This window comes from Dendropsophus ebraccatus, chromosome 3, assembly GCF_027789765.1.
Source record: "Dendropsophus ebraccatus isolate aDenEbr1 chromosome 3, aDenEbr1.pat, whole genome shotgun sequence".
Lineage (NCBI taxonomy): Eukaryota > Metazoa > Chordata > Amphibia > Anura > Hylidae > Dendropsophus > Dendropsophus ebraccatus.
The window spans coordinates 139,414,904-139,442,647 of record NC_091456.1 but is presented as its reverse complement, the minus strand read 5'-3'; the positions used below and the strand labels follow the sequence as shown (position 1 = coordinate 139,442,647).

General features: G+C 41.5%; 1 protein-coding gene across 2 annotated transcripts in view; it reads left to right on the top strand.

Moving 5' to 3' along the window:
- Positions 1 to 27,744, top strand: part of IQGAP2 (IQ motif containing GTPase activating protein 2) — a 195,886-nt gene that overhangs the window by 45,797 nt on the left and 122,345 nt on the right. For both annotated transcript variants that reach the window (XM_069962769.1, XM_069962768.1), the window contains exon 2: positions 9,700 to 9,799. In XM_069962769.1, the coding sequence (XP_069818870.1) occupies positions 9,700 to 9,799 (100 nt within the window). The remainder of the gene's footprint in view (positions 1 to 9,699; positions 9,800 to 27,744) is intronic.

The window sequence follows — 27,744 nt, the reverse complement described above, 5'->3', positions numbered from 1 at the left end:
GTTCTGTATTAAAAAAAAATAGGAAAAAAAAAACCTGAATCTTGAAACTGTATCAGCGTGGTTCAGCACTACCAGTTTTATTTGAAAGTGGATTAGAAAGGATTGGGCGCTGCTTCCCTTTGGTTTTTCCATATTTCTATAGACTTTGGGACATGGCCATCTCCATTGGAGTCTACAGAGAATGGCTCAGACTTATCAGGTGTAAAATATACATCTGGTGTAAACTGCCCACAGCAACCAATCACAGCTCTGCTCAATAAAATAAAAGCTGATCTGGGATTGGTTGCTGTAGGCAGTTTAACCAGTATATATTTTACACCCTTTGATAAATCTCCCCCAATGTGTGTTTGAATTGATAAACTGAGGTTAAAAGACCTCCCTTCTCCCAGTAGATGAGGGTCCCAAAGGTGGGACCCCAGGGCTGTGGAGTCAGTAAGCCGCAGCTTCGACTCCAACTCAGACTCCTGAATTTTATCAGGAGTGACTCCGACTCCCGACTCCTGCTTCTTCATAAATGGAAACACTGCTAACAATGCCATATTCCTGTGATATAGAGGTCAGTCATAGTGATATACAGGGGGTCACACATAGTTATATAGAGGTCACACAGTGATATAGCAGGTCACTGTGGGGGCACGCAATAGCACACACACACACAGCCTGCTGCAGCCATAGCATACACACACACAGCCTGCTGCAGCCATAGCACACACCACACACACACACACACACACACACACACACACACACACACACACACACACTGCTTGCTGCGGCCTTGGCACACATACACACAGCTTGCTGCAGACATAGCACACACAGCCTGCTGCAGCCATAGCGCACACACACACAGCCTACTGCAGCCATAGCATACACACACAGCCTACTGCAGCCATAGCATGCGCGCACACACACACACACACACACAGCTGCAGCCATAGAACACTGAAGAAAACAAAACTAGCTCCGACTCCGACTCCAGCCAAAACTAGCTCCGACTCCACAGCCCTGTGGGACTCTATACCTTTCGGACAAACCATATAATGTTGGTATGCCATAAACATTTATGATGATGACAATAGTCCATCACATTTTTTTTTTTTTTTTTTACTTAAAGATATTATTTTTCTTCTTATCGATTTTTCTTTATTTTATTTTTTTTATTTTAGGTTTTAAAGTTTTTTTTTGTTTTCTCTTTTTTTTAAAGCAGGGAAGTATTTTTATCTAATGCCTCCTGGTTAGAGAACGCGAGCATGCTCAAGTCCAGTTTTTCAGCATTTAAATACCAGTGGCAGAAGAATTTGGATGCAGCCCTAAGGAATCCAAGAAAACGTGGATACAACCATAGGCTGCACAACGATTGGACTTGAGCATGCTCGAGTTGCGCTCCTCTCTACTTCTCATGCAGTGAAATAAAGCAGCAATACTCATCTGCCCTGATCCCCCCAACGCTACTTGGATGTCACCTGTTCCCCACAATTCTTCCCACTGCCGGATTCCTGTTTTTATTTTGTTTAAAAAATAAATTAAATAAATATTTTTAAGCAGGAAATAGCTGCTTAGCCAATCTCTGGGCTAAATTAAATGTCAAAAGAATTAAGAAGATGACAGCAGGCATTTGTAAAAAAAAAAAAAAAAAAATCTCTGTTTCACCATCAATTATGAAGATATGGTTGTTCCTGTCTGTTTCAAAGCTTCTTCTTCCTATCTAAGGTTTTTTGCCTGTAGAATAGTGGTATTGTTGGAATATTTTATACTCTCCAGAACTATTTCTACAATCCCTAAACTCCCGTTTTTAATGTCAAGTCCTGGATACTGGAGTGCTTTAAATGCAGGATGGATATGATTTAGTAGACCCAAATGGACATGGATATAAAAAAAATATTAATGTAAAGCTTATCTTGGATTTTCAAGCGTAAATGCAATTACAGTGAGAGCAAAATTGCTGACTCGTCAGATATTGTGATGGATTTGTTCCTGATCCCGCTCCCTTTGCTGGATCTTATCTGAGAGTGCCCTTGGCAATGTTTTGAAATGAGGAGATGGAGATAGTTACTGAAATATCCTGAGACATTGGGATGAAGTCACTGTGATCTGGTGAAAAAATGGAAAATTTCCGAGGTTGTGTTGGTATATTGACTAAACCTCATCTTCATGCAGTAATGGGATCTGGGGAACTGAGATCTGCTTAATAATCTTTAGTGACAGAATTAAATTTTTGCAGCTAAAGCCATAATGTAGTAGGCTATGTGTAATGACATTGTTAGAGACCATATGGGTCATTGCACGCTGATATTTGGCCAGTACTTTCAATAAAACGTTAACTTGATGCTCTGGTTTCAGCAATAAAATGTTATTCTTTGTGTAATAAACAGTCATGTAATATTCCAATACACTTTCCGCATCAATTTCCCATGTTTTCCCAAGATCTTGGGTTACTGTCGTTCATTAGAAATTTTTTACTTCCAGTTCACAGAAATCACATAATTTACTACCTGAAGATAAAGTTTTGTCCTTGTCATATGATGGATATTAGGTGCAGGACTGACTGTAGTTAAAGCAAGACTGTATTTAGATACCACCCCCCCCCACCCCCGAACCGCAGTTTTTTTTTTTTCGTCTGCTGAGCTGAAGTCTTTCTTGATCGTGTGTTCTCTATAATGCCTGTATAGCGGGCTAGTCAGTATGATTTTGTGTGTGTGTATATGTGTAATAAATATATAATATATACAGACTGACTATCCTGATATACGTCTACATTATAGCTATATATACACCAAACTGTTAATTTGGCAACGTTTTCCAAACCTGAATGCTCGGCATTTGACTCTCCGTGGTTGCAGGGGTTTAATGCAGCTCTAAGACTGCCTGGAAACCATGGATATAGCCATAGGCTGTATGCATGCATGGGTGTAAAAGGCTCAGTACTGGAAGCCAAACCCAATATATTTAATCATGCAGGTCAGGAAGCGGTGGGGAAGATGGAGGCGTGTATGGTGTAGCTGCTGCACTAAATTTACTGATTGTGATGGGTGGGGGACTGTGATGATCAGCTGAGGGAAAGCATTGCATTCTGGGAACTACTCAACCAGGAAGGGCATAGAAACAATACAGAACAACCCCCCCCCCCCCCCAAACAGATGGATTTTTGGTAGTTTCAAAACTGAGATAGATAGGTAAGTAATGCTATATGCTTCTGCAGAAGTTTCATTTTTTTAACCTCTACCTGGAGTTCCTCTTTAAGCTTGAAAGTAAAAGTAACAGACAGGTATTTGTTTTATCCCATTATCTTTTGGCCCATGATCTAGAGCTGACAGGTTCCCTTTAAGCTTTGCCTTGCCTAAGCTCATGCTCACATTGCAGTAGAGGGAAAAAAACAATAGAATCAAACATTCTTTACTATCCCACTTGTTTGTTTTCTTTCTCATTTGGAACAACATACTGTAGGTTTAAGGAAGTGGAGGATATCAGACGAGTTCCTAGCATTTATCGTCTTGTTTTGTTGTTTTTTTTTTTCCTCCATTTCTCTTTGAAGTAATCCTATAGTCACTTGGTTCATTTCTGAGCTAAATGCACAATTTTATTCCATTACAGTATTTTACGCCTGTGTAGTGTTTACCATAGAAAGTACACAGTGAATTGGAGGAAAGCCCCACTCCAGAGATGACCTCACTCTCCAATATCACATTTATAGAAATCGGCAACAACATCCATATTTAGAGCCTGACATTTAAATTCTGTTGCCATGGGATCCTGTTGCAGCAATATGTCTCTGGCAGCCGCTATGCTTTTACATCATAAGCAGTATAATGCTCTGATATTGCACTTGAGATCTTCCATAGAATACTTTGTTTTCTTATGAGGTTAAGACCAGAATTTGATAGGAAGAGCTGATCCATAATTGAAAACACTGATCAACAAATTTTCAAAAAGTTGTTTGGTTCAGAAATAAAATGATCCATTTCTTAATGATTTCTATGTGCTGAATTCAAATATCACAAGGAAAAATGTGAATTGTCTCTAGTTTCTATGATATGGAAGAGTTCTCATATTACTGTTTTGTGAATTGTATAGAATACAGTATAATAGCCGACATATTTATTCCTTCTGCAATCATAAGGAAGCAAGTTTACTGTTCATAAACTTTTGAAATATATTCATAGGAAACTGAGTTCTATCTGAAATCAACTACAATTTACAGGCAGATCCAAGAAGTTTTACAAATTAATTATTTTTATTGAACTCTGGAATCTAGGTCCTGCATTTACACATGTCTTTTTTATTCATACATTGGATTATCTCTGATAACTGTCCAACAGTAATCTGCAAGCATTGATGGGTTCCATTTGCCCCCATACCTAAGGGCCCTATTACACCAACAGATTATCTGACAGATCTTCTTAAACCAAACCCAGAAATGGATTTGAAAAGAGGAGAAATCTCAGTCTTTCCTTTATGACCTGTTCTCTGTTTATAGTCCATTCCTGGCTTTGGCTCAAAAAAATCTGTCAGATAATCTGTTGGTGTAATAGGGCCCTTAGGCTAGGTTCACACTGCGTTTTTGCAATCTGTTTTTTATTTGTCTGTTTTTTGCAAAAAACGGATGAAAAACGGATGCATTCGTGTGCATCCGTTTTGATCCGTTTTTCCATTGACTTCCATTATAAAAAAAAAAAGATCGAAAAGGATCCATTTTTTTTTTTTAACAGACACAAAAGTAGTGTTGACACCACTAAAAAAACTGCTCGTTTTTTTTTTTGTTTTTTTTTTATAACTAAAGTCAATGGAAAAGCAGAACAAAACGGATACACACAAATGTATCTGATTTTTTTCATCCATCTTTTAACAAAAAACGGATGAAAAACACGAATAGCAAAAACGCAGTGTGAACCTAGCCTTATACCATAACTATTGGTTATTCTAAGATGATGCAATATACCAGTTGATGATGAAATACTGATGATGAAAACTTTTCCCAGTTTTGTATCACAGGCTATGAGAAATATAAAAAGTACGTCTATATCTTGAAAATTAGAGCCAATTTCAAAATTTGAACATCATTTTTGATCTCAGCACCCCAAAATTAGTTAAGTTCAACTGTGTTCATGTCAGAACCTTTTTGGCTGTTGACCAGTGAAATTTGTCAGAATTTATCAGAATTTCTGAGGTTAATCTACTGCAGTTTTATGTGGGAAAACTGTCTATTCCATCTGTAAAGCAAATATTACAGTCACCGTTTTGCAATACTACAGTTGAAATTATTGATCAGGGCACCTTTCCCACCCAAAAGGTCCCTCTTCTTTGAATGGTGCGGCAAAATACCCTTTAAAACTCCCAGCAGGTCAGTCCACTCCTAAAGCAAGCAGTGTATTGCTGGAAGCCCCCATAGACTTGCATTGTATCACACGTACAATGCAAGTCTATAGGGCTTCCAGCAATTCTTTCTACTGTTCATTTTAGGAGTGGACTACAGAGCTGCAAGGAGTTTGAAAGGGTATCCTACCCCCACGGTACACTTTAAAAAGGTTCTCTATTTGGAAGCTCCTTACCTGTTAAAATGGCCTCTTGACAATAAGCTTGCCCAGTATTCTCTCCTATCAGACTCCTATCTGGAGATTATCGGCCTAATACTGCCCTGCGTGATAGACCCACTGAGTAAACACTTTCATGGACCCCACATCTTCCCATGTAATGGGGATATTCAATTGTTAAATAATGAAAGTAAAGGGCTGCACAAATAATCTAGCAACTGTTTGTACGGTCTTGCCTGTATGATAGTGGAACCATGTAATAGGCTCCTTTTAAACAAGCGCCGATCTACTTTCCCCAGTGCTTGCAATTACAGTCGTCTACCCATGTAATGCAGCCCTAACTGTAAAATATCCCTACAGCATAACCACTCTGGCTAAGAGAAAAGGATCCTCAACAACAGTCAGTAGTTGTAGTAGTTGTTGTTGTTGTTGTTTTATTTTTTTTTTAAACCATGTCGAACCGCTGCATAACAGAAATCCACAAGCTATAGTTCATCTGCATAGTAAACGTGATATAAAGAGGCTTATTTTGTCATTTCTGCAGTATAAAGAGCTCTTTACATAAAGGGAGCCAATTCAAAGGGCGGTTTATAAAAGTAGAATGGAGACCTTTCTCCCAGTATCCACTTGGTATATTAATTTTCCTTCAATAGAAAAATGATGGCTAATTTTCACAGTTGGAGCTCAGAATCAGACTACAATGTGCTATTTTCGAACCATGTCTTGTGGGTAGCAGTTTGAAGTCCGAGGTGAGCTCCAGTATCTCTATATAGTATTGGAAGATAATACAGCTGAACTGTGTATTCAGAACTTTAAATATTCATGTGCTGTATGTAAATCAGAGACTTTCAAGGCTGGCTGAGGCTCGCAAGATGCTGATTTACATATGTGTAGCATTGTTTACAGCATGGTGTACATGTTTCTGCTATTTTATATCCCTCTGCGCAGAATCCTTTACATTTATTCAGTATTACAGAAAAAAAATCAGCACATCAAGGTAAAAACACTTTTTGACTAGTGGGCAGAAGATTTTTAAAAGGACGCCTGCAGTTGATTTGATGATGTTTTATAGACCCTTGCTGTACATCCTTTGTGTTTTTTCTGTCTGTCCTAGTAAAGCTTTAGTTTAGCATTGGCTACACTAATGTAAATCATATTTGCTCTGCTCAAGTACTGACTGTACATTAGTTAGCGAGGACGCTTGATCTGCTGAAAACAGAGAGCATCAGTTCCTTTGGTGTTTTTCTTGTACCATAGCCAACACATTGTGTTAAGCACTGTTGAGGCGATCTAGCTGGCTGGAAAAGTAGAAATACATCAATTATTTTCAGCAGGAAAACAAAAGGTTCAATCAAGAAACAATGACTTTTCTATATTTAAAGTTTAAAGGGGTATTGTCCTTGAGCAGGCTTTTTTTCTTTTTTTATACTTTGAAGGAAAAGATTCGTTTAAGCTGTGTCCACACTTTTATATTTCAATTATGTAGACTTTTTTTTATTTTATTTATTTTTACTAAGAATTTTTAGTTCCAGTTTAGAGAACAGCTTATACTGTATATATTCATAAGATACATTAATGAGCCACACTTATGATCTCCCATCACACTGTAAAAATAGAGAAAACATAATCAAAATAATGTTTAACTAGAAGAAAAGGGAATCCATCACTCACCGCTGTAGTAGAAAGGCTCAAAATTTGTCATACCGACTTCATGAAGGGAAGGGATGTCATAGGGTGCAAGACGCGTCTCCTGAGGCTTCGCCCATTACGAGGCTAAGTCCCTTTATCCGGACAGGACTATGGTCGTTACAGGGCTCTGCCCCTTTTTCCGGCCAGGACTCCTGGCTTGGCCTCCAGGCCTAAGCTAGACTCCTAGCCTCAGAAGACGCGTCTTGCACCCTATGCCGTCACCTCGACAAATAAAGTTTGAACCTTTCTACTACAGCGGTGAGTGCAGGATTTCCTTATCTTCTAGTTATACATATTTGCGTCTCATTTGTATCAGATCTAGCACCCTGTTAAGGCTACTTTGTTATATGTTGGATTGTCCAGAGCGAGAGCCTACCAAGATACAGCACTTAACCAAGAGAATACTTTACTGATAAGATCTTTAATGCAATACAGCTTAAAGCGACTCTGTACCCACAGTCTGTCCCCCCCAAACTACTTGTACCTTCGGATAGCTGCTATTAATCCAAGATCTGTCCTGGGGTCCGTTCGGCAGGTGATGCAGTTATTGTCCTAAAAAAATACTTTTAAACTTGCAGCCCCGTGCCCAACGGGAGTATCTGTGCCCTAACTTTGCACCACTCCTCTGTCCCTCCTCCCCACCCTCTTCATCATTAGGAGTGCCTGGAGCATTTCTAATGATGAGGAGGGACAGAGTGGGTGTGCCAGCCTAATGCATACACAATCTAAGCCCCAGCCGTTGGGCACGGGGCTGCCAGTATAAAAGTTGTTTTTTAGGACAATAACTTCATCACCTGCCAAACGGACCCCAGGACAGATCTTGGATTAAAAACAGCTATCCGAAGGTACAAGCAGTTTGGGGGGGTCAGATTGTGGGTATAGAGTCACTTTAAGGGTGCCTTCACACCTTAAAGCATACATTTCCTCCTTGGCGACACGGCTGCATGTCAGGCTCCTGGCTCCAGTCCCGCTCAGCCAGTTAGTGCAAGGCAGCACTGATTGTCTGAGCAGGACTGGAGCCGGGAGCCTCACATGCAGCCGCGTTGCCGAGCAGGTAATGTATGCTCTCGGCGGCAGGCTGCGGGGGGTTAACTCACATACTCTCAGCGGGATGTCAATCCTGCTGCGAGTATGTGCTATCATAGTGATGAATGGCACTGGATCCGCAGCGGATTTAACTGCAGATCCGCAGCGGATTTCACTGCAAATCCGCAGCGTGAAAGCCGCTGCAGGTCCGATAGGTGTAAAGGCACCCTAAGAGTAGCTGCACACATACCATATTGCAGCGGATGCGATGGTGCGGCTCCACAGCAGATTTGATTTAAATAACTGAACACACCATCAAATCTGCTCCGGCTTGTTTGTGCACTGATTGGCTGAGCACTGTGTGATGCTAGTGTGAGGCACTCAAGTCACTGATTGGACAATAGAAAAGTAGTGAAAGGGTAAAATTGCAATTCATCTGAGTGTGACACCTGACGGAGATAACTTTCGACAGGTGGAAGTGGTGAATGTAGTGGCACACCTGTTCTGGGACACTAGACGTGTTCTGGCGAACTCCCTAGGGCTGCATCCAGCTTCTTTAGCCGCCGGTCTTCAAATGCTAAACAATCGGACTTGGGCATGTTCAGGTTGCATACCTACTGTGCTGTAGCCCATCCCAGTCTTATGCAGGTCTTTGGTCTTGACCATTGTGGAGAAGTTGGTTGAATGTTTCTTTTATACAGAAAGTTGAAACAGTTGTATTTGGTACAGGTAATGAGCAAAGAGTAGAAGGGCTTCTTAAAGAAAAACTAACAGGTTTGAGAGCCAGAATTCTTGCTGATTAGAAGGTAATCATATATTTATTTTATGCAATAAAATGCAAATTAATTATTTAAAATCACACAATGTGATAGATATTCTCCTATAGATTCTGTCTCTCACAGTTGAAGTGTACCTATGATAAAAACTGGACGTCATCCTTTGTAGGTGGGAAATCTTGTAAAATAGGCAGTGTATCAAATACTTATTTTCCCAACTGTATAACAAAAAGTGCTTTAATGTTATATGTGACTACTTTATTGATCTGTTAGAGCAGAAATCAGCTGAGACGTATTCCAACACTGCTTGGCTTTTGTGCTGTACTTTATTTCCTCTGTGCACATCTGGCTGCGCTTTCACCTTCTAGTATTGCAGCCTTTAGGATTTGGCTGAACAATATAGAGTTTTCACCAGTAAGACAAAACAGTAACCAGCAGAGGACAAAACTTGAAAACACACAAAAGGAAATGCTCACTATAAAGCCAAACATGAGTCCAAATCCGAGCAGGAAAACTCCACAGCATTCCCTGGAGGCTTAGAAATGATGATTATGTAATTGGCACCAGTTACTATGTAAATATATAGACCATTTATTAAATAGAGCTTACCGTTCTTCAGTAGTGGTCTGCCCTGTAATCATGTGTAGCTTGACTTTTTCTTTTCTTCCTGTTTTCAGCAATCGTGGATGATGAAAGGCTTTCTGCAGAGGAAATGGATGAGAGGAGGCGACAGAATATTGCTTATGAGTATTTATGTCACCTAGAGGAGGCAAAAAGGTAAATAGAAATCCTTATATTATTATTTTAGGCATAGCCGCCTTATGATGTTAAAGGACAACTCCCGCAGGACCCCCCCCCAAAGAACAAAACAAAACACAGACCCCATAATCACCATCCCTCCGGTGACGATCGCCACTCGATTCGCCCCCGCCGTCCGCCTCACCGTCACCGCCGCCCACCGTCCAGCGATGTCTCTCACTTCCGGGTCCATGAGAGAGAAAAGGCTGCCAGTGCGCTTGCGAACTGGCAGCCTTTTCATTGGCTGGAGTGCATCACATGGCTTCCAGCAAGCTCAGCCAATCAGGGCTGAGTAAGCTGGAAGCCATGTGATGTGCTCCAGCCAATGAATAGGCTGCTGGTGCGCATGTGCACCAGCAGCCTTTTCTCTCCCATTCACTTTCGATGAGGACGCCGGAGGAGGAAGAAGACCCGGACCGGCCCCCGGCTCTGACGTCGTCATCACCAGATGGCACCCGAGAGAAGAGGACCGTGATGACCGTAATCGGTCCGGGGGGGGGGGGGGGCGGGGGGCGGGGTCGGAAAGTGGGGGAAGGGGGCCAGACCGGGTATTAAACCACATTACAAAGTTATATAACTTTGTAATGTGTGTTAAATAAGCCAAAATATTATATTGTGGGAGTTGTCCTTTAAATTTTAGTGTTCAAAGGCAATCCCTTTTAAATATGAAATCAGGAGATCAGCTAATCGCTGGTCATCGGAAGAGTCCAGCCTTTATCACTGGGGGAATATATGGCTTCAGGGTATATATTATAAAGGCTGTATTACACGTGTAATCAATCTGCTAGATCTGTCCTCAATTACTGAGCCGATTACACGGTTCAACGATCATGTAGCAAGGACAGCCTTTCCTTTCACCTAGGAAGAAATAAATTTTATACTTACCCATTCTACCCCGGTGTCCTGGAGCCTTTATGCAGCTGTTGCTGCTCCCCTCAGCCGCCTCTGATGCTTCTGGCCCAATGTCTTCAGTGACAGGCAGCAAGACAGCCCCGTTGGCTGAACGACCTGTCTGTACAGATACGGGGCAGGGAACATGAGATAAAGGCTGCAAGACATCGGGGGAGCCAGGACACATAAGTAGAAACTTTATTATTTTCCTGTTACAATGTCATGAGCTGCTGGTTTCTCAACATGTTGAAAGACAACAATCAGCTGATTGTTGTCTTTATTACACAGAGTAATAATCTGCCGAATTGGCCTGATTCAGCAGATTATTGCACCATGTAAATAAGGCCTTTAGTTGCCGGACATTCAAATGAATGGCAATCCCTGTAAAGGCCCTATTACATGAACTGATAATCTGCCAAATCAGGCCGTTTTGGCAGATTATCACTTTGTGTCATAAAGAGGACGATCAGCTGAAGACACTAAGTATCGGCTGATAGTTGTCTTTCAACCGGCTGAAAAATCATCGGCTGCCGATTGCGCATCGATATATGTAACAGCGTTGCTCGGCAGACAGCTGATGACTGTTTAAAAAACAAAAAAAACTGTATACATACCTGTCCAAGGTCCCCGACTTCGTTCTCTCTTCTGCTCGCTGTCCGTACCGCTGCTGGAACTTCACAGCCGGTCTCTGAAGTGACAGGCTGCTGAGCCTGGGACAGGACAGTGCCACGGCTGATCGTTGCCGTTCAACATGAGCTATTACACAAAACGATTATCAGCAGGAACGGCTGGTAATTAGCCAAGTGCAGCCGACAATATTTTCATGCACAGTAGTCTCTGTGTAAGAGAAGCCAGAGTTTACACCAGCTTTCTCTTTAATATGCATATAAGTAAAATAGAAACATGGCATCTATTGTTATAAGGAACCTGTCATTACATTCATGCTAGCTACACCAAGAGTTATTAGGGTGGTCCCCATTGGCATCTGCACCAGTAGCCTTGATAAATTTCTTCCTCTTTGGGTATAGAGAGCTCTATCGAATAAGGCCACCCGAGCTACTGGGAACCCCCCCCCCCCAATGACTTATGGTCCAGGCAATGTGAAAGTGATGACAGGTTTTCTGCACTTAGCTGAGTGGTTAGCCTAATAGTAGACTGCTAACAATCTATCCTAGCTATGTACAGTATGGGTGACATTTATAAAGCAAAAAATGTGTATTTTTCGGTGGAAAGGGGCCAGATGCGAATAAATTTATTCGCAAATGGCAGTTTTGCTAATAAACTATTCGCATCTGGCCACTTTCCGCCCGGTACGCCGGGCTGGGCGGCCCTAAAGGGGGGCAGAATGGGGGGCTATTCATCACTTTCTTCGCAATAAAATAGTCAGGAAACCTACTCCAGCTCTGAGCTGGTGTAGGCTTCCTGTCGCACGCACTGGTGCGCACGGGATTTATGTAGAGGCAGTGGGCCTCTACATAAATCTCCGGACTGTCGGTGCTGCGGGGACATTTTTAAGTCTGGAGCAGAAAACGCTGGACTTAATAAATTTCCGCCTAAGTCTTTAGCCGGGCCATTTTTGATAACTATGATTTGTATGGTTAATGATATGGCCACCTATACGTAATGTTGAGTGGTATGTGACTCTGTGAGCCTCGCCTGTTACTAAGCAGTTATGGAGTAAGGCTCATTTCCTACCTCCAGAGGTAATAGTTATCTTGAGATCTACTCAGTACAACCTGTGCTGCTGTGGTAGGATGCATTCACGTATATGTAAAACATAGAAAACTCTTAGCACATACAGTATGCCTGCAGTGATAATGTATAGGGCTATAATGACAATAATAATTTGGACTGCAGTCAAGCGTTTAGTTCCTTATGTTTTTTTAAGCCTGGGGAGAAAATGATCTAGAAAGGCGCACTTCCCTTCATATCACCCAGCTGCTAGCGTAATAACATAACATAGACCTCTCCTGCGGATTACTGTGCAGTAAAAAGAGTAGGAATGATTTACCTGTATTAAACCACATAGGCTATAGCTTTACTCCGTATCGTATCAAGCTGTTCTACCAAGCAATACAATTCGTAGCTGTAGAGGTGCAAAGGTGGCACTGGTACCGCAAGAGTTAACCCTGCAATTCGGGGAATGCTTCCTGTCCATATACCAGGAGTAGAGCTGGCATTAGTCATACGCTCTCTCCAGGGCTGGATACTCATACAAAACACAAGTTATAAGGTAGCACTATAGGATAAGATGACCCAACGTCCTCCATAAAAGTCACTTTGGTGGTCCTTAGAAGGTTAAGCCTGTGTCTTTAAGATGTGACCTCCTCATAGTACCCCAGTCTGTGTTGAGGAGTATATAATTGTTCAGTTAATTGAAAAAGAGAAATGTGACAGATCAGCTTTCTAGCATTTGGTTTGTGCAGTGAGAGTTATAATAATACACATCCCGTCTCGACCTCTGAACCTATGAATTGAACTGGGGCAGTGGGTGATGGCTCAGCAATTTATTTCCTTCCTTGAAGACTTCAGCCTGGGGTGATCACGGCTACTTTAGATGTGTCAAGTGAATTAATAAAATACATGTGTATTTAAAGGGCTTGTCTAAGTATTTGGTTTTTTTTTAAGATTTGTAACAATTTTTTTTTTCTTTTTCCAGTATGCATTTTCTCAAAATAAGTTTAAACTTTGTATTGCCTAGATTTTTTTTTTCCTTGTATGTCCTATAGTTTTCTACCTTGCATGGCCTAGATTTTTCTACCTTCTGTAATTACAACCAGATACCATAACTTTTTTTCATTGTAATTTTTTTATTCTATTTTCTGTGCATGATTATGGGGCAGCCATCTTGCCCCATTATTCTTTACAGCAGTCACTTAGACCATAGGGATCGGTAATCTAGAGAATATTTTTTGGCTTCTACGAGTTTTCTAAGCATGCTTTGTGACCTGTGCAGAGGTCAGTATGCAGGGAGAGAAAGGGGTAAGAGGGGAGATGTGATCATCACTTAATTTGATTGGCGTATTTTGTGATATGTGTATATGGTAATCTTTACCAACCATGTGTTCTGTTTATCCTTTTTTTTATTTAACAATATTAAACTTTCAGTTATTGCTCCACTAAAAGCCGATAAGCACTACATTTCCAGTGTTTCCACTCCATCATATAAAGGTTTGATTTATTGCATAATTTCCTGCCCTGTTAATATTTAACAGATTCGGATAGGTGCAGCGCAGTGTTTGCAGTGTTACAGGGTGATTGTATTCACATCACTTCCCTCCTGGTTGCTCCCCATGGCCACTTCACAGCCAAGATTGTATAATATATGATTCATATGAATATGATTTTTGCCCCAGCAGTGGAAGCATTAATAATAATTATTAAATTATGAGATTATAATCTAACAGCATTTCAGAGGTAATATGAATGACGCAGATCCAGCAGTGTCACCAGTTGTCCCCTGTGTCTGTTATGTAACAACAGATTGCATACTTTGGGTGCAACATAGCCATAAAATGTCCACTATAAGGCAGACAAGCTGTTTGGTGAATTTTGTGGTTGCTCGCTATAGTTTTGATATGGAGTATTTTATAGCATGGTAACACAGAAGGGGCTCAAAGTAGAACCACAAAGACATGATTTTGACTAACACACGCTTAGGGGTCATTCACATGCTCCTTAATCATGGCTGTATCAATACAGTCCCACAAAGATTTAAAGCTAATGCACCACTAGGTACATCTTTGTTTTTTTTTACATTAAGAGACCGGCACCGGCATCCCTGCGCGGTGGCATGCCGATGCCGTGGTCTTTTTTTTTTTTTTTGACCAACACCCGGTTCCACGCACAGTGCTGGTCTAGTCCCGAGGTATTTACACATGATGTCTATTTAAAAGAACTTGCAGCAATATTTATTTTTTATTTTGTCAGGACCCGCAGATTAAATGGAATCTAAACAGACCTCTAATGCAGATGTGAATCTAGCCTTATATATATGGGCCAGCACCCGGTATATATGTGACCTCACACCTTCTCTCTTGCCAAAACTGCTGCAATCTAATATGTGATGACTAAGCCCTTGTATAGTCAGTGTATGGTGTCTGTTTATCCTAATAAAAGTATCTAATCAAATTCTATGTCCATAGTCTAAAATTACTGCTTGAAGAGTCATGGTTTCCTATGTGAAAAGACTCTGTACTCCAGTGAGAACTTGTGATCGGTGTCCCGTGGCAGGATTAACAAATACGCCATTATATGGAGGGGAGAAACAGAAAATAAATGTAAGGTTGTTGAGAATAAAGGTTACATAAATAACACCCCGGGGAAATCTCTCACCCATGTTAGCAAATAGCATTTTATATTGCTGCAAGTTTCTCCTAGAGTTCAGCATACTCATCTTATGATCAGATCAAGAAACTCGTATAATAGAGATACAGACCTAGAGAATAAGGAGTGGCTGCACCTCACACCCATGGCTGACACTAATACCTTTCGGCTATATTTAGAAAACCAACGCCAGGATGTTGGTATATAATTTGTTCAAACCACTGTCCCTACACTAAAACAACACTGTGTCGGTCAGAGACCGCCAAGCAAGCGCCAACAGGGAAGGGGAGGCCACAGAATAGTCCTGCAACCCCACTGTCACAGGACCAAACCCCTTGGCCCCCCCACACCCCGCAGGCGGAGGAGGCGGCCACCAAGCAACACAAGTGTGAACTACTCACCAATGCACCAGCAGGTAGAAAGGGAGAAAGAGTAGGTACTTGTGTGTGCACAGGTGCTTTCTGCTGATTGGGGTCACATGGGTCTTACAAGGGAGGAGTGCAAGCCACATAGAAAGGACAGAACCTTTAAAATGCAGACCTAGAGAAAAAGGAGCTGCTGCACCTCACACCCATGGTTTACACTAATGCTATAGCATTGTTTACACTAATGCTATATTTAAAAACCAACGCTAAGATGTTTATATAATTTATAATTTGAAATATATATAATGTGTGTGTGGGTATATGTATATGTATATAATATATATAATTTGATCAAACCATATTGCCTCATGTACCACTTACAGGTCTTCTGGCCCACATGAGTCCCTACACTAAACAACACTGTGGTGGTCACTGACAGTGGAGGGGGGGAGGCACAGAACCCCACTGTCACAGGACCAAACCCCATGCCCCCCCCCCCCCCACACCCCGCAGGCTTTTTCTCTATGTCTAAATCATATCATAGAGAGGTGGATCCACATATTTTGGAAACATACGTATACTATCACTTGTGTACCAATTGTTCATAAAAGTATTTATTTTTAAATAAAAAAAGGCATTGTAATGTTTTTCTTCAGAAGTAAAGGGGTTATACAGCATGCTACCCTGGAAATTCCTTTAAAGTGATTGTATCAGGTAAATTCGCTTTAAGTGTTACATGTAAACAGAATGGCGCTGGCGTGGGGGGCGGGATCCTCTTTTTGAACCGCAGCCCACTTCCCACGCACATGCTGGCCTAATAGAGCTGCAGCACAGAGGAGGCTTCCTCCCACTGGGGGGGGGGGCCTTCAGTGCTTCACCCTGAGCTGGTGCTTGGCAACATACTGGCGTTGTGCGCCAGTACCGTTCTATTCATGTGCAACGCTTAAAGTGAATGTACCTGATGGTACAATCGCTTTAAGATTTTGCATTGCATTATAATACTATCTTTAATACTGCTTGTAAGAACCCGGCAAGATTATAACAGGGCCACTTATCAGTTAGGTTCCCTTGGGAGGAAAGAGACTGCCCTCTCCTAGCCATCGCAGAGAGACCTCTGGGAGCCATCCCAGCCCCCTCACCTGCTATGACCCAAGTTACGAGGCAAAAAACCCCCCACTGACATAACTTCCACAGTGTTTCTGACCAGGATTGTGCTCCTAGCCTTAGTTTGCCTTGCACTGTGTTACATGAATCCTGGTCTGCATCCAAAAATGAAGGAGCAATCACCCAGTCCTGCCATGCGCTCATGTCTAGCCTTGGTCAACCTTGGAGTAGAGACCTCCCAGCTGAGCTGTTTATGTTGGCTACCATTCATACCCTGCAGAAGTTGCTTTGCAGACACAATTCTCGAGTTTTTGTAAATCAGGTAGCTCCCCCATTCACTCTAGTTTTTACATTACGTGCTTGGAATGTGATGTTTAACCTCTAAGAGGTTTCGCTGTGATCAGCAGATCCCATGTTTTTGTAAGAGTTACGAGTATAAATCCATGTGGCTGCCTTGGACTATTTCCTCATACTTTCTCTCTCTCGGTTTCATTTTTCTTTTGCTGTGTTGAAACTATTTGGTCATTTGTTAATTCAGGAGGAAAATTCCCCATCAGTTTCTTGCAGAAAGGATTCCCCCCCCCCCCACTCCACAAGGAAATTGATAAATAAAGAAATACTTTGCAGCTATAGGTTGTGATGGAAAGCTGCCTGTCATGGTCATCCACTTTTTTTCTTTACCGTAATTATATTTTGCAATGTAATACAGCTTAACAAGTTAAGCCTTTTGAAGCCCTTCTTAAGATTTACTTTAGCTTTAAAACACTTATATTACTAAAGGGGGTGGTCCGGAGAGTTTTTTTATTCAACTGGTGTCAAAATTTTTTTACAGATTTGTTAATTCTATTAAAAAAATACCAAGTCTTCCAGTACCTCGAGCCTTCCAGTACATATCAGCTGCTGTATGCCTTACAGGAAGTGGTGTCCACAGCAGTAGCAAATCCCCATAGAAAACCTCTCCTGCTTGGACAGTTTTTGCCAGAAACAGAGGTTGCAGAAGAGAGCACTGTGTCAGACTGGAAACTAAACACCCCTTTCTGCAGGACATACAGCAGCTGATATGTACTTGAAGGCTCAAGGTCTTTTAATACTAGTAATTTACACATTTTTTTTCCGGAGTTCCTCTTTAAGAATGCAAATAAGGGCCCTACTAAACGATAATCATCCTGTGTAATTGCAGGCAACAATCAAAAAATCAGTTGTATGTCGATTGTTGATTTAGATCTGACCCTAAAATCATCTCTAATTGTTCACTGTAATTTCACATTTGTTTGCTGTAATTCTGCATTTGTTCACTAATCGTTCAGTGTAATTCCACATTGTTCATTTGCTGGGATCAAATGGAATAAACGATCATAGTAATGATCGTAACTACCGATTGTGGTTCTGTGTAATATGGAGAACGATTTTAGATTAATGATAAGCAATCTCGTTTGCGATAGTTTATAGTTAGTCGTTAATCGTTAAAAATTGCTTTGTCTAATAGAACCCTAAGGATTGGTTCTCTATTACTTATTGGATGGGTAGTCCAAATGTGCATCTTGTTTTTATTGTATTTAATGCTTTTTAATGGACTAATCTATTTAAGCAGATAATCTGGTACATGCTCGATACTCAGACTAAGGGGCCTATTCCACGGAGCGATAATCAGTCGAATCGGCCGATTATCGTTCCGTGAAAGAGAGAAATATCAGTCGATGATTGTGTCATCGGCTGATCGTTCATTTAGGTTCAAACCTAAAATCATCGGTCGCCACCTGCGCATCTCTACGTGAAAAAGCTGGCGTGGCGGGCAACCGACGATTTCAAAATATCATACATTACCTGTCCAGGCGCTGGTCTTTTCCTTCTCCCGATTCTGCACCGCAGCAGCTTCAAAGCGCCCTGTCTGAGCTGACAGATCGGTCAGCCAATCACTGGCAGGAACTGCCGCGGCCAGTGATTGGCTGAGCGGTCTGTCAGATCAGACAGGCCGCTCCGAAGCTGCTGTGGCGTGGGACCTGGAGAAGGAAAAGACCAGCGCCTGGACAGGTAATGTATGAAACAAGGGCTGCAAGGACATCGGTAACGATTGTCAGGCCGTGGAAAAGGCCCAGTAAACGAGCGCCAATCTAGCAGATCGGCGCTCGATTACACCGTTGATCGGGCCCTGCTCGGCCCGTGGAATAGGACCCTAAAGCTGATTCTGAGATGTTCTTTGACGACTCAAACTAAAGATTTCAGTTTATTTATCCAAGTTTTACCCTGACTTCAATACTTTTCTGGAATGTTGTGTGTTGTTTTTTTGTTTTCTTTTTCTTTTCAACATTTTCAGGGCTTTTCACAAATTAAAGGCAGTCAGGGATTAATCTTTTCCCACAGACACAATAGACATTGTCTTTGGGGTGTTTTTGGAATGGCTTTATTTGTTTACTAAGACAATTGGATGAACCTGGAGCTTTAGATACTTTTCTCCTGTTATCTTAAGAGAAGCATCCTCAGATTGATTTCCCCTATTGTTATCCTGCTATATCCAATGTGTAAACTTGTCTGTGGGGGACAGATACAATGTAATAGTGTATGTAATGATTAAATCCCTTCAATAGACAGAAGGATTTGATAAAGTCTGTAAAGATAATGGCGGGTAAGAATTCATGCTATAAAATACTGTATTTAGTAATAGATAACTAAATGAATAATTATTGCAAAGTAGGTTCATTTCCTTTTGGGCATATGTTTCCAACGTGTTTCCAACAGAATTGCTGAGGTCCCCCCCCCTTCCCCCATGTATATTTAATCTTTGGTCATTTCTGGTTTCACAGCAAGGCCTGGGGTTTGAGTGGCCCATGTTGTGTTGGTGCACCTTTATGAGTAGACAACATTTTAAGTGACCGCTTTGGTCTTGAACAGTGTCCATGTAAGCAGGGGGGGGTCACATTTGCACCCATTTTTCAACAAGCTTTCAATCAGCTCTCTGTTCCATCATAGGCAGCTGGCACTTCAGGCTAAGGTGGCTGGGACCTACAAGACCCAATTTGAGGTGGCACAATGCATTTGTTATCTGACTACATCAGGGGGCGGACACAGACTGCATAGGGCCCCTGTGCAAGTATATAGAGAAGTATACAAGTAGAGGTCTATGCAGAAGTATATGTAGTGCAATCATCCCCGTCCCCCAGCTCCCTCCCATGCAGCAGGTGACCTCTTTAGTAACCATCTATCTCATTCCCTTCTGCCTTCCTCCCTTCCTGTGCTGCTCACTCATGTGCCTCCCTCCCCATGTTGCCCACTCATGGGCCTGGCGGGCCCCTCTGTTGGCCTGGGTCCCTGAGCAACTGAACAGGCTGCACAAGTGATATGTCCGTCACTGAACTACTTCCACATGTTTAGGACCCTGTATGATGTCTGTAATTGTGCCCAATCTGCAAAACATTTGTCCGCATTGCATCCGTAACTCCTATTTTTAATGGGTCAGCAAAGAAGGGGAAGGTGATAGTTATATTAGTGGGACTTAAAATGATTACTGATCCATTATTATTTACGATTTGCGAATGTTTCTTTGGACACTCCCACAAACATCTATGGGGCAATTTGTGTCGAAGTTACCAGAGCTTGCCAGTAATTTATGTAGCAGCAATTTCTGAGGATTTCAAATCCGTAAAACTACAGACAGTCTGAACAGCCCAAATGAAATCAATGGGCCCTAAATTTGTCTGTAATTACAGACAAAACTATGGAATGTGTGAATGGGGGGGGGGACACTTTTACTGTTTGAGGGTAGTAGAAAAGCAGAAGCTTGTTTGAAGAAAAAGGCCACCTGGTCCATCTAGTCTGCCCTTATATTATTACCTTTTTATCATCTTGGATCATGTTTATCCCAGGCAGGTTTACATTCAGTTACTGTAAATTTATTTACCACATCTCCTGTAAGCATGTTCCAAGTGTCTACTACTCTTTCACGAAAGTAATATTTTTTTGTGTTTTCAGATCTTTTAACTGACTTCATTGTGACCTTCTGCTCCTTGTATTCTTAGACCTGATTTAAGTTTCAATCTCCCATACTGTACTTTCCACACTCTAGGAGAAGAGAGCAATGAGAGGCATCTTTACTTAATGGTTGCACTTTTCTGTCTCCTCTGACTTTTGTAATGGGGCTGTTTAATGCCTCCATAACAGATTCTATCATCTCTCACACCAGCTTTTCAAGGTATGCACTTTCTCAATGACACACTCCTCAAGAAGAAAGTTAACCCCTATATTTCACAGGACAAATAGTGCAGCCTGCATTGTTATTCCTCCCATTAATATGACGAATACCACAGTGGAACCCACTCCCCCCATTATATATGGATGGGATTGGCCGAGCTCTGATGTTGTGTGACTAATCTGTCATAGCATCGGTTTTCTTTCTGTTCCTGCACTTGAACAGAAAATTGAAGTTAATAACACAGATGTGAACAGAGCCTTAGTGCAAAAGAGCACTTGGTTCTCTTTTCAGCGTGTTTATTTATAATGGCTAAGAGGCTCTTTAATTTCCATCAGTAATAAGAGACTTTAGACTTTTCTCATTGAAAACAGCTTGACAATAATACTAGAGTATGTGTGTGTTCTAAGAAGTCTCATGTGACAATATAGTTTTATTATATTTCACATATAGATGGTAATCTTTACTGGCACTGAGAGATTTAGATCCTAGTCATAGGATTTCTACTTTAGTGCCTCTAAATACATTCAGTGTAATTCCAGCCTTTTGGGTATTCTCAAAGATAGTGCTGCGGATTCACAGCCAGATTTTTAATGTCACAAACAAGTATTAAATTGTGCTTTCACAGTTGATGGACGCTTGTGTGACTTCAGAACTATTTCAGAGCTGTGTTCAACGTTTGAGTCACCGGCTAGTGGGAGAAAGTTCCTTTGTGCCAGAATAATTCCAGGCTGTGGCATCTTGGCTCTGTACAACACACAGACCCTCCCAAGTGCTTTCTGCAAGGTTTAGTTTTGTGATTAAATTGTGAATGACATATTATTAAAAGGGGAGAAAAGTGTTTAAATCGACTGGTGACAGAAAGTTACACAGATTTGTAATTTCTATTTTAACTCTAGTACTTATCAGTTAATGTATGCCCTGCAGGAAGTGGTATATTCTGTGCTCCTCGCTGCCACCTCTGTCTGCAAAGCAGGACAGGTTGACTGCAAAACCTTAAGGGTGCCTTCACACACACCGGATCCGCAGCTGATTTCATGCTGCAGATTCGCAGCGAAATCCGCAGTGGATCCAGTGTCAGTGCATCCCTATGAGAATGCACACTCTGACATCCCTCTGTGAGTATGTAAGTTAACCCCTCGGCAGCCGGAGCATACATCACTTCCTCCCCGCTCCAGCTTGCTTCAGGGGTTCCGGCGTCTGCTTGTCCCTCTCAGCCAATCTGTGCACTGCCCTGCCGCAGCCACTGATTGGCTGAGCAGGACGTCCTGCCGAGAACCCCTAAAGCAATCTGGAGCGTGTAGCTGGTGATGTATGCTCCGGCCAGAGGGGGGGGGTTAACTTACATACTCACAGCGGCATGTCAGCGAGTGTGTATTCTCATAGGGAAGCACTGGCACTGGATCCGCTGCGGATTTCGCTGCAAATCTGTAGTGTGAAATCCCCTGCGGATCTGTGTGTGTGTGTGTGAAGACACCCTAAATCTGATTTCTGGTACTAGTTGATTTGAAAAAAAAAACCTTCTCTGGAATGCCCCTTTAAGTCAGGCTTTCATTATATAGATTCTTTTTAGAGGTTAGCGAACCTCAAGCATGCTCTGAATTGGAATACTGGTGGCTGAAGAAATTGGATGCAGCCCTGGGGAGACCTAAAAACATATCTACAAATTTCTAGTTTTCTATGAATTTCAATTTTTAGCATTGGGAACACATGAATACTCAGCCGGGCCGAGCACTCATATGTATGGAAGGTCTGGGAGAGAACTGTCGGACAGCCACTATAGTTTGTATATGGAGTGGACACACAGAAAGGATGCTCTACATACCTCCCCGGTAACTGGTCTCTGGAGCAAGGCCGTAGTCCATCACTTTCCTGAGACTGTAATAAATCTCTGACAGTTTTTTAACACTTAAAAGTTTCTCAAAGCAACAGGCAGACTTTTAAATGTCCTAGAGAAATATTATGGATTTTTATTTTACCACTGGGGCAATAGATCTGGTAACCTATAGACTAGCCCCCTTTGACCCTCCAATAGTCCAAGCGATTTTAAGAAACTTTGTAATTGGGTTTATTAGGCAAATATGCCATTATCTGCATTCAAAAAGACTTTGCCCAGGTCCCTCCTCCTCCCTACTTTTTGTCATCCACTGCTCAGAATCAGGAAATCTCCATCAGAGGGATCCTGTCTGAGCTATGGGGAGGGGGAGGAGAGACAGAGGAGAAATGTGGGCAGCAAAGAGCAGAGAACAAAGTATTACACAGCGGGGGAGCTATTCAGAGTGCTATTCAGAGGTCAGTGGTGACATCAGAGGGGAGAGCCCGGTGATGTAGCTTTAAATTAACTCTTTGCTGTCCTGTTTTGGTGTTTCATTTCCCTCTCCCCATAGGAGAACAATGAAGACAGGGGGAGAGCTTCAAACTGCTTTTTCATGATAAAAATGCATTTTTCGGCTAATAAACCCAAATACAAAGTTTCTTAAAATCGCCTGGACTATTGAATTCTGCAAAAAAAAAAAAAAATTTTAATGACTGTGACTATTTAAATGTTGTGGATGCACAATAGCTTATGACCCTTCGGAGTTACATTTTCGGTAAGAAATTGTATCTATGGAGTTCTATAGAGAGAGATGGCTCCATTGCATCACATAATGATACATAGGGGTTGTACTCTGCAAGGTCATTCCATATGTAGATTATACAGTACAATCCTGTTTCCTTTGCAGAGACGTAAGATATACAATGATAAGCAGTGTACAATACCTTAGCCACATTGTGTAGGACTTGGAATGCAGTTTTTAAGGATATTAGTGTGTACATTGACTGTATTGTTCAGAAAGGATTGTGTGACAAAGGTCTAGTGTATACAGGACGAGCAGTAGAACTGGATCCTCTCCATTTTAGTTGGATATAGTGCTAGAAAAATCCTTCTCACTTTATTGCCAAATCTAAACCATAGTCATAAAATTGTGTTGTCAGGTACAAATGATCAGGACAAAGCTTCAACCTTTCCGGTTAGAGTTATCGGCTCAGAGCGTTAATCACGATGAATCACACTAAGCTGCTGTGGTATAATGCAAGACTAATGCAAAGCAATGGATACATTATATTGCATTATGGAATTGCTTGCTCTTCATTGCAATTTCATACTATTATAAAATGTATGAACAGTGTATATTTTGTGAATCATTAACTTTTGTAAATGTTTTGCATTACTTATCTCGTATTGGTTCTAAGATACAACCTGTATGATCCAGATCTGCAGTCACAATTCTGCTGGTAGCCACTGGAACCAGTCAATTTGCTTACATACCTACATTTACCCAAGGTCCCACAATGCAGTGCAAATCTAGGACTCTTTGGTATATCACATTGAAATTCAGATTTACCAAATGGTGTAAAATATACACGTGTGTAAACTGCCCCCAGCAACCAATCACAGCAACCAATCAGCTGAAAGCTGAGCTGTGATTGGTTGCTTTTGGAAGTTTACACCAGTGAATATTTTACACCCTTTAATAAATCTTCCCTATTTGTTAAGGCCACCATACACATTAGACCTTCCGGCCAGTCCTGCCGATTTGTGGCCTTACCAGACAATGATTTAGTGTGTATGGAGTCCATCACCTTTTGGAACATTGTGAAAGATAAGTTAGAAGGTCATAATAACATCTGCAGACAGAAGTAGCTGTGGTTGAAAGTCAAAGCTTGACAATATAGGTAATATATCATAATAGGATGATTGATTTGGCTTCTATTTCAAAAAGTGGAGGGTCATTTTCAGGGTTTCAGTAACAATGTGTCATTTTTGCTGCAAGTTGAGCCCTCTTCTGTCTCTCGTGTCAAGCTTCGACATCGGCCACAGCCACTTACAATGAAATGAAATTTCAATGACTGAAAATCTGTTCCCTAGATCTAAATGGGGTCGTGCACTACCACTTCAGAGCTGCATTTACAGTTCTGCCTAAAAAGATAGAAAACGTATTAATATAGTCGTTCCCAATGGCTTGTTATAAGAGTATAATATGACCTTCTATACCATTTATGATATGGGTGAGCTATTACACTTCCCAGCATGCCAATCATCACATCCATCGCTTCACAGACCCTGAGTAAGTAGGAAGTTCTAGAAGATTTCAGTAGTAATGTGAATACAGTCATGGACTGTTATAGAGTTTATAACCCAGGATTAGCATAAGATAAGTAATGTAATGTATGTACAAAGTTACTCTGTTCATTATGTTGCTCTGTCTGTTGTGTCTTCTGCATTAGGATTCAGTGTTTCTTCCTATGAATCCTTGCCCTAGTAGAAGCCATAACGCCTTGCACTACAATGCAGATGTATATTCTGAAATAATCTGTTTGCTTTTTCCGCCCTGTATAGATTCCTAAAAGTTTTCAACCAGACAAGTTGCTAGTGCCTATTCATATTTACAATGAGGGTGTGAGCAATATTCTAAACCTCAGCTTGATAAGCTATAGTGATGTGCCAGTTACCCAGAATTCATTGTCTACTGATTTATGAATGAGTTGGCGCTCTAGGAGAATTGCATGAACTGCATGGCAGCAGCTTACCTGTTCTCTCCCCATGGACAACACATGATCGATATGGCTGTGTGAACAGGAGAGTGAGCTATTGGCTGACAACTGCTAAAGGTGCCCATGAGGGATAAAACTGCCCATGTCCAGAATAGACCTTCATTGTACACCGGAAGTGGACAATAATCTGCCCTAATGTGTATAATGTGTAAAATCTAACTGAATAAAAATTTTCATACTTTTTGACCTCTTTAAATTATATCAGTCTATAGCAAGTGAGTGTGCAAGTTTTCTGGATGCCCTGATATTGTGGCTGCCGTAACACGATAGAGGGAGGCGGTAGATCGCTGCATATGCAATTAAATTAGATATTCTCATAGCACACTAACACAGGATTTCATCATAGTCTTCATGTACTTGGCATTGTTACCTTGGAGTGCTTAGGTCCTGGGTTCAAATTCAACTAAAAGCAATAGCTGCAGTAGACTCTGTATGTTCTCCTCATGTTTGCTTGGGTTTCTTCCCTCCAAAGACATACTGATTGGTTAGTTTGGAATTTAGATTATGTGCTACAATGTGGACAGGGACAATTGAGAGTGATGGCAGTCTGCAGGGCCGGTGTCAGCACAGGGCTTACCTGGGCATATGCCAGGGCCCACAGCACCTCTAGGGGCCCAGAGAGGGAGATGGGTCCGGTGTTCTAATGTGCAGCCCCCTCACTGTAGTGCAGGGGGAGGGGGTTAACATCAGAAGACACAAGACACAAGAGACTGAGCAGGACCTGCACAGAGAGAAAAGGGTGAAGGATCTGATCACATGCCCCAAAGGTCCTCAACCTAACAGGAAGAGGGACAAGACACTAAGCTACAAGTGCTGCATATCAGTCAGTCAGTGTCAATATTATTTGTTTATGTATGTTAGTGATGCCTCAAGTGACTGTGCATAGTGTGTGGATGATGGGTGCATAGTGGATGGATGAGGGGCCCACTGAGGCTCTGTCGCCCGAGGGCCCGCAAAAATCTAGTGCCGGCCCCGGTAGTCTGTGTACAGTTTTGTGGAATATGTTGGCGCTATATAAAAAGCTAGCTATTATCTGCTATTCACAACATCAGAATAAGTGCAGAAGTTTCTTCTTTTACTTAAATAAATGACTGATCGTGTTATAAACATTTTGCATTTGATAGTCATACCCTCCAGTATCTATGGGGGGTTTATATTCAGGGTCGGCTATAGATGATCTGTTTGCGTTAGCACAATGGACTTCTGGTGGGGTTTGATTTTAAACATCCAGTAATCCAGGTGCAAACAAGCCGCGATTATTCTCTGGATCTCTAATTGCTCCGCGGGATTAGAGCTGGAATTATAAATATTTTTTGCAGTCAATTAGACCTTGTAATTAGGCGCTAACTCATAAAGCTGTTTGGCAGCTTATGTGTAACTAAACCTCCTAGCATTGTCAATGGATGGTAGTATGTGAATGCATTTACATTATATTGTTTACGTATTTGCCTTGTTAGTACTCTATTGCTTCTAGAATAAAAAAAATAAAGCTGCTTGGTCAATATTTTTGGTGTATGACTGCCATTTTGTGCATATCAGTCCTATGTGGCCTCCTGTGTCTTCATGGTTTAGAGACTGCACTAAGCAGCTCGGGGATATCTTTGTATACAAGCTTGAAGTCTGTTTCCAGTAACCTGCAGCTCTGGACTGTAATATAGATTATGGCTTTGAAACATTATAAGATAGACATACTTTATGTGTATTATAAAAAGGGTATTCCGAGCTAGCCAGGACTAGTGATGAGGAAACATCCCAATGTTCAGTTCAGATCCTGAACACGAACATAAAAAAAAATATTGTGGTCGGTTCGTGTTCATGTTCGCTGAACATTCACGAACAAATAACGAACGTACAGTAGAAGCGTACATTTCAGTCTACGAACATGCGTACAGATTATCAGGTGCAAAGCATAAATTCCGCAGTTGCGTACAGATTGCGTATGTTTGAGAGTGACACACATGCGCATTGATTATCAGACGAAAAGCGTAAATTAAGCAGTTTTTATCTATGCACATGTGTACAGATTATCAGGTGCAAAGCGTAAATTAAGCAGTTGCATACATTTGCATGTTCCGATATACCATAACCATTCCGATCATCAAACAAGTTGTTCGAGATCGTCAAACATGAACGATTAGCGTCATGTTCGTACAAACATAGGAACATTTACGAACATGTTTGCTCATCACTAGTGAGGATACAGGAGTTTTAACCACTGGGACACCCAAGATTTTAAGAATGGGGTCTGGTCCCATGTTATGTTTATGTGGCAGGTTGCATGTGTACACTGCAGCTTCATTTATTGTCTGTGGTATATGGTTGAGTACAATGTTCCACTATGTTCACCTTCTCCATAGACACAGAGACATTCACTTCATAAAAAAAAAAAAAAAAACATGACTCCAGTCTCTGTTCTCAGGACCATAGAGGTCCTATGGGTCAAATCCCCTGCAATCTCA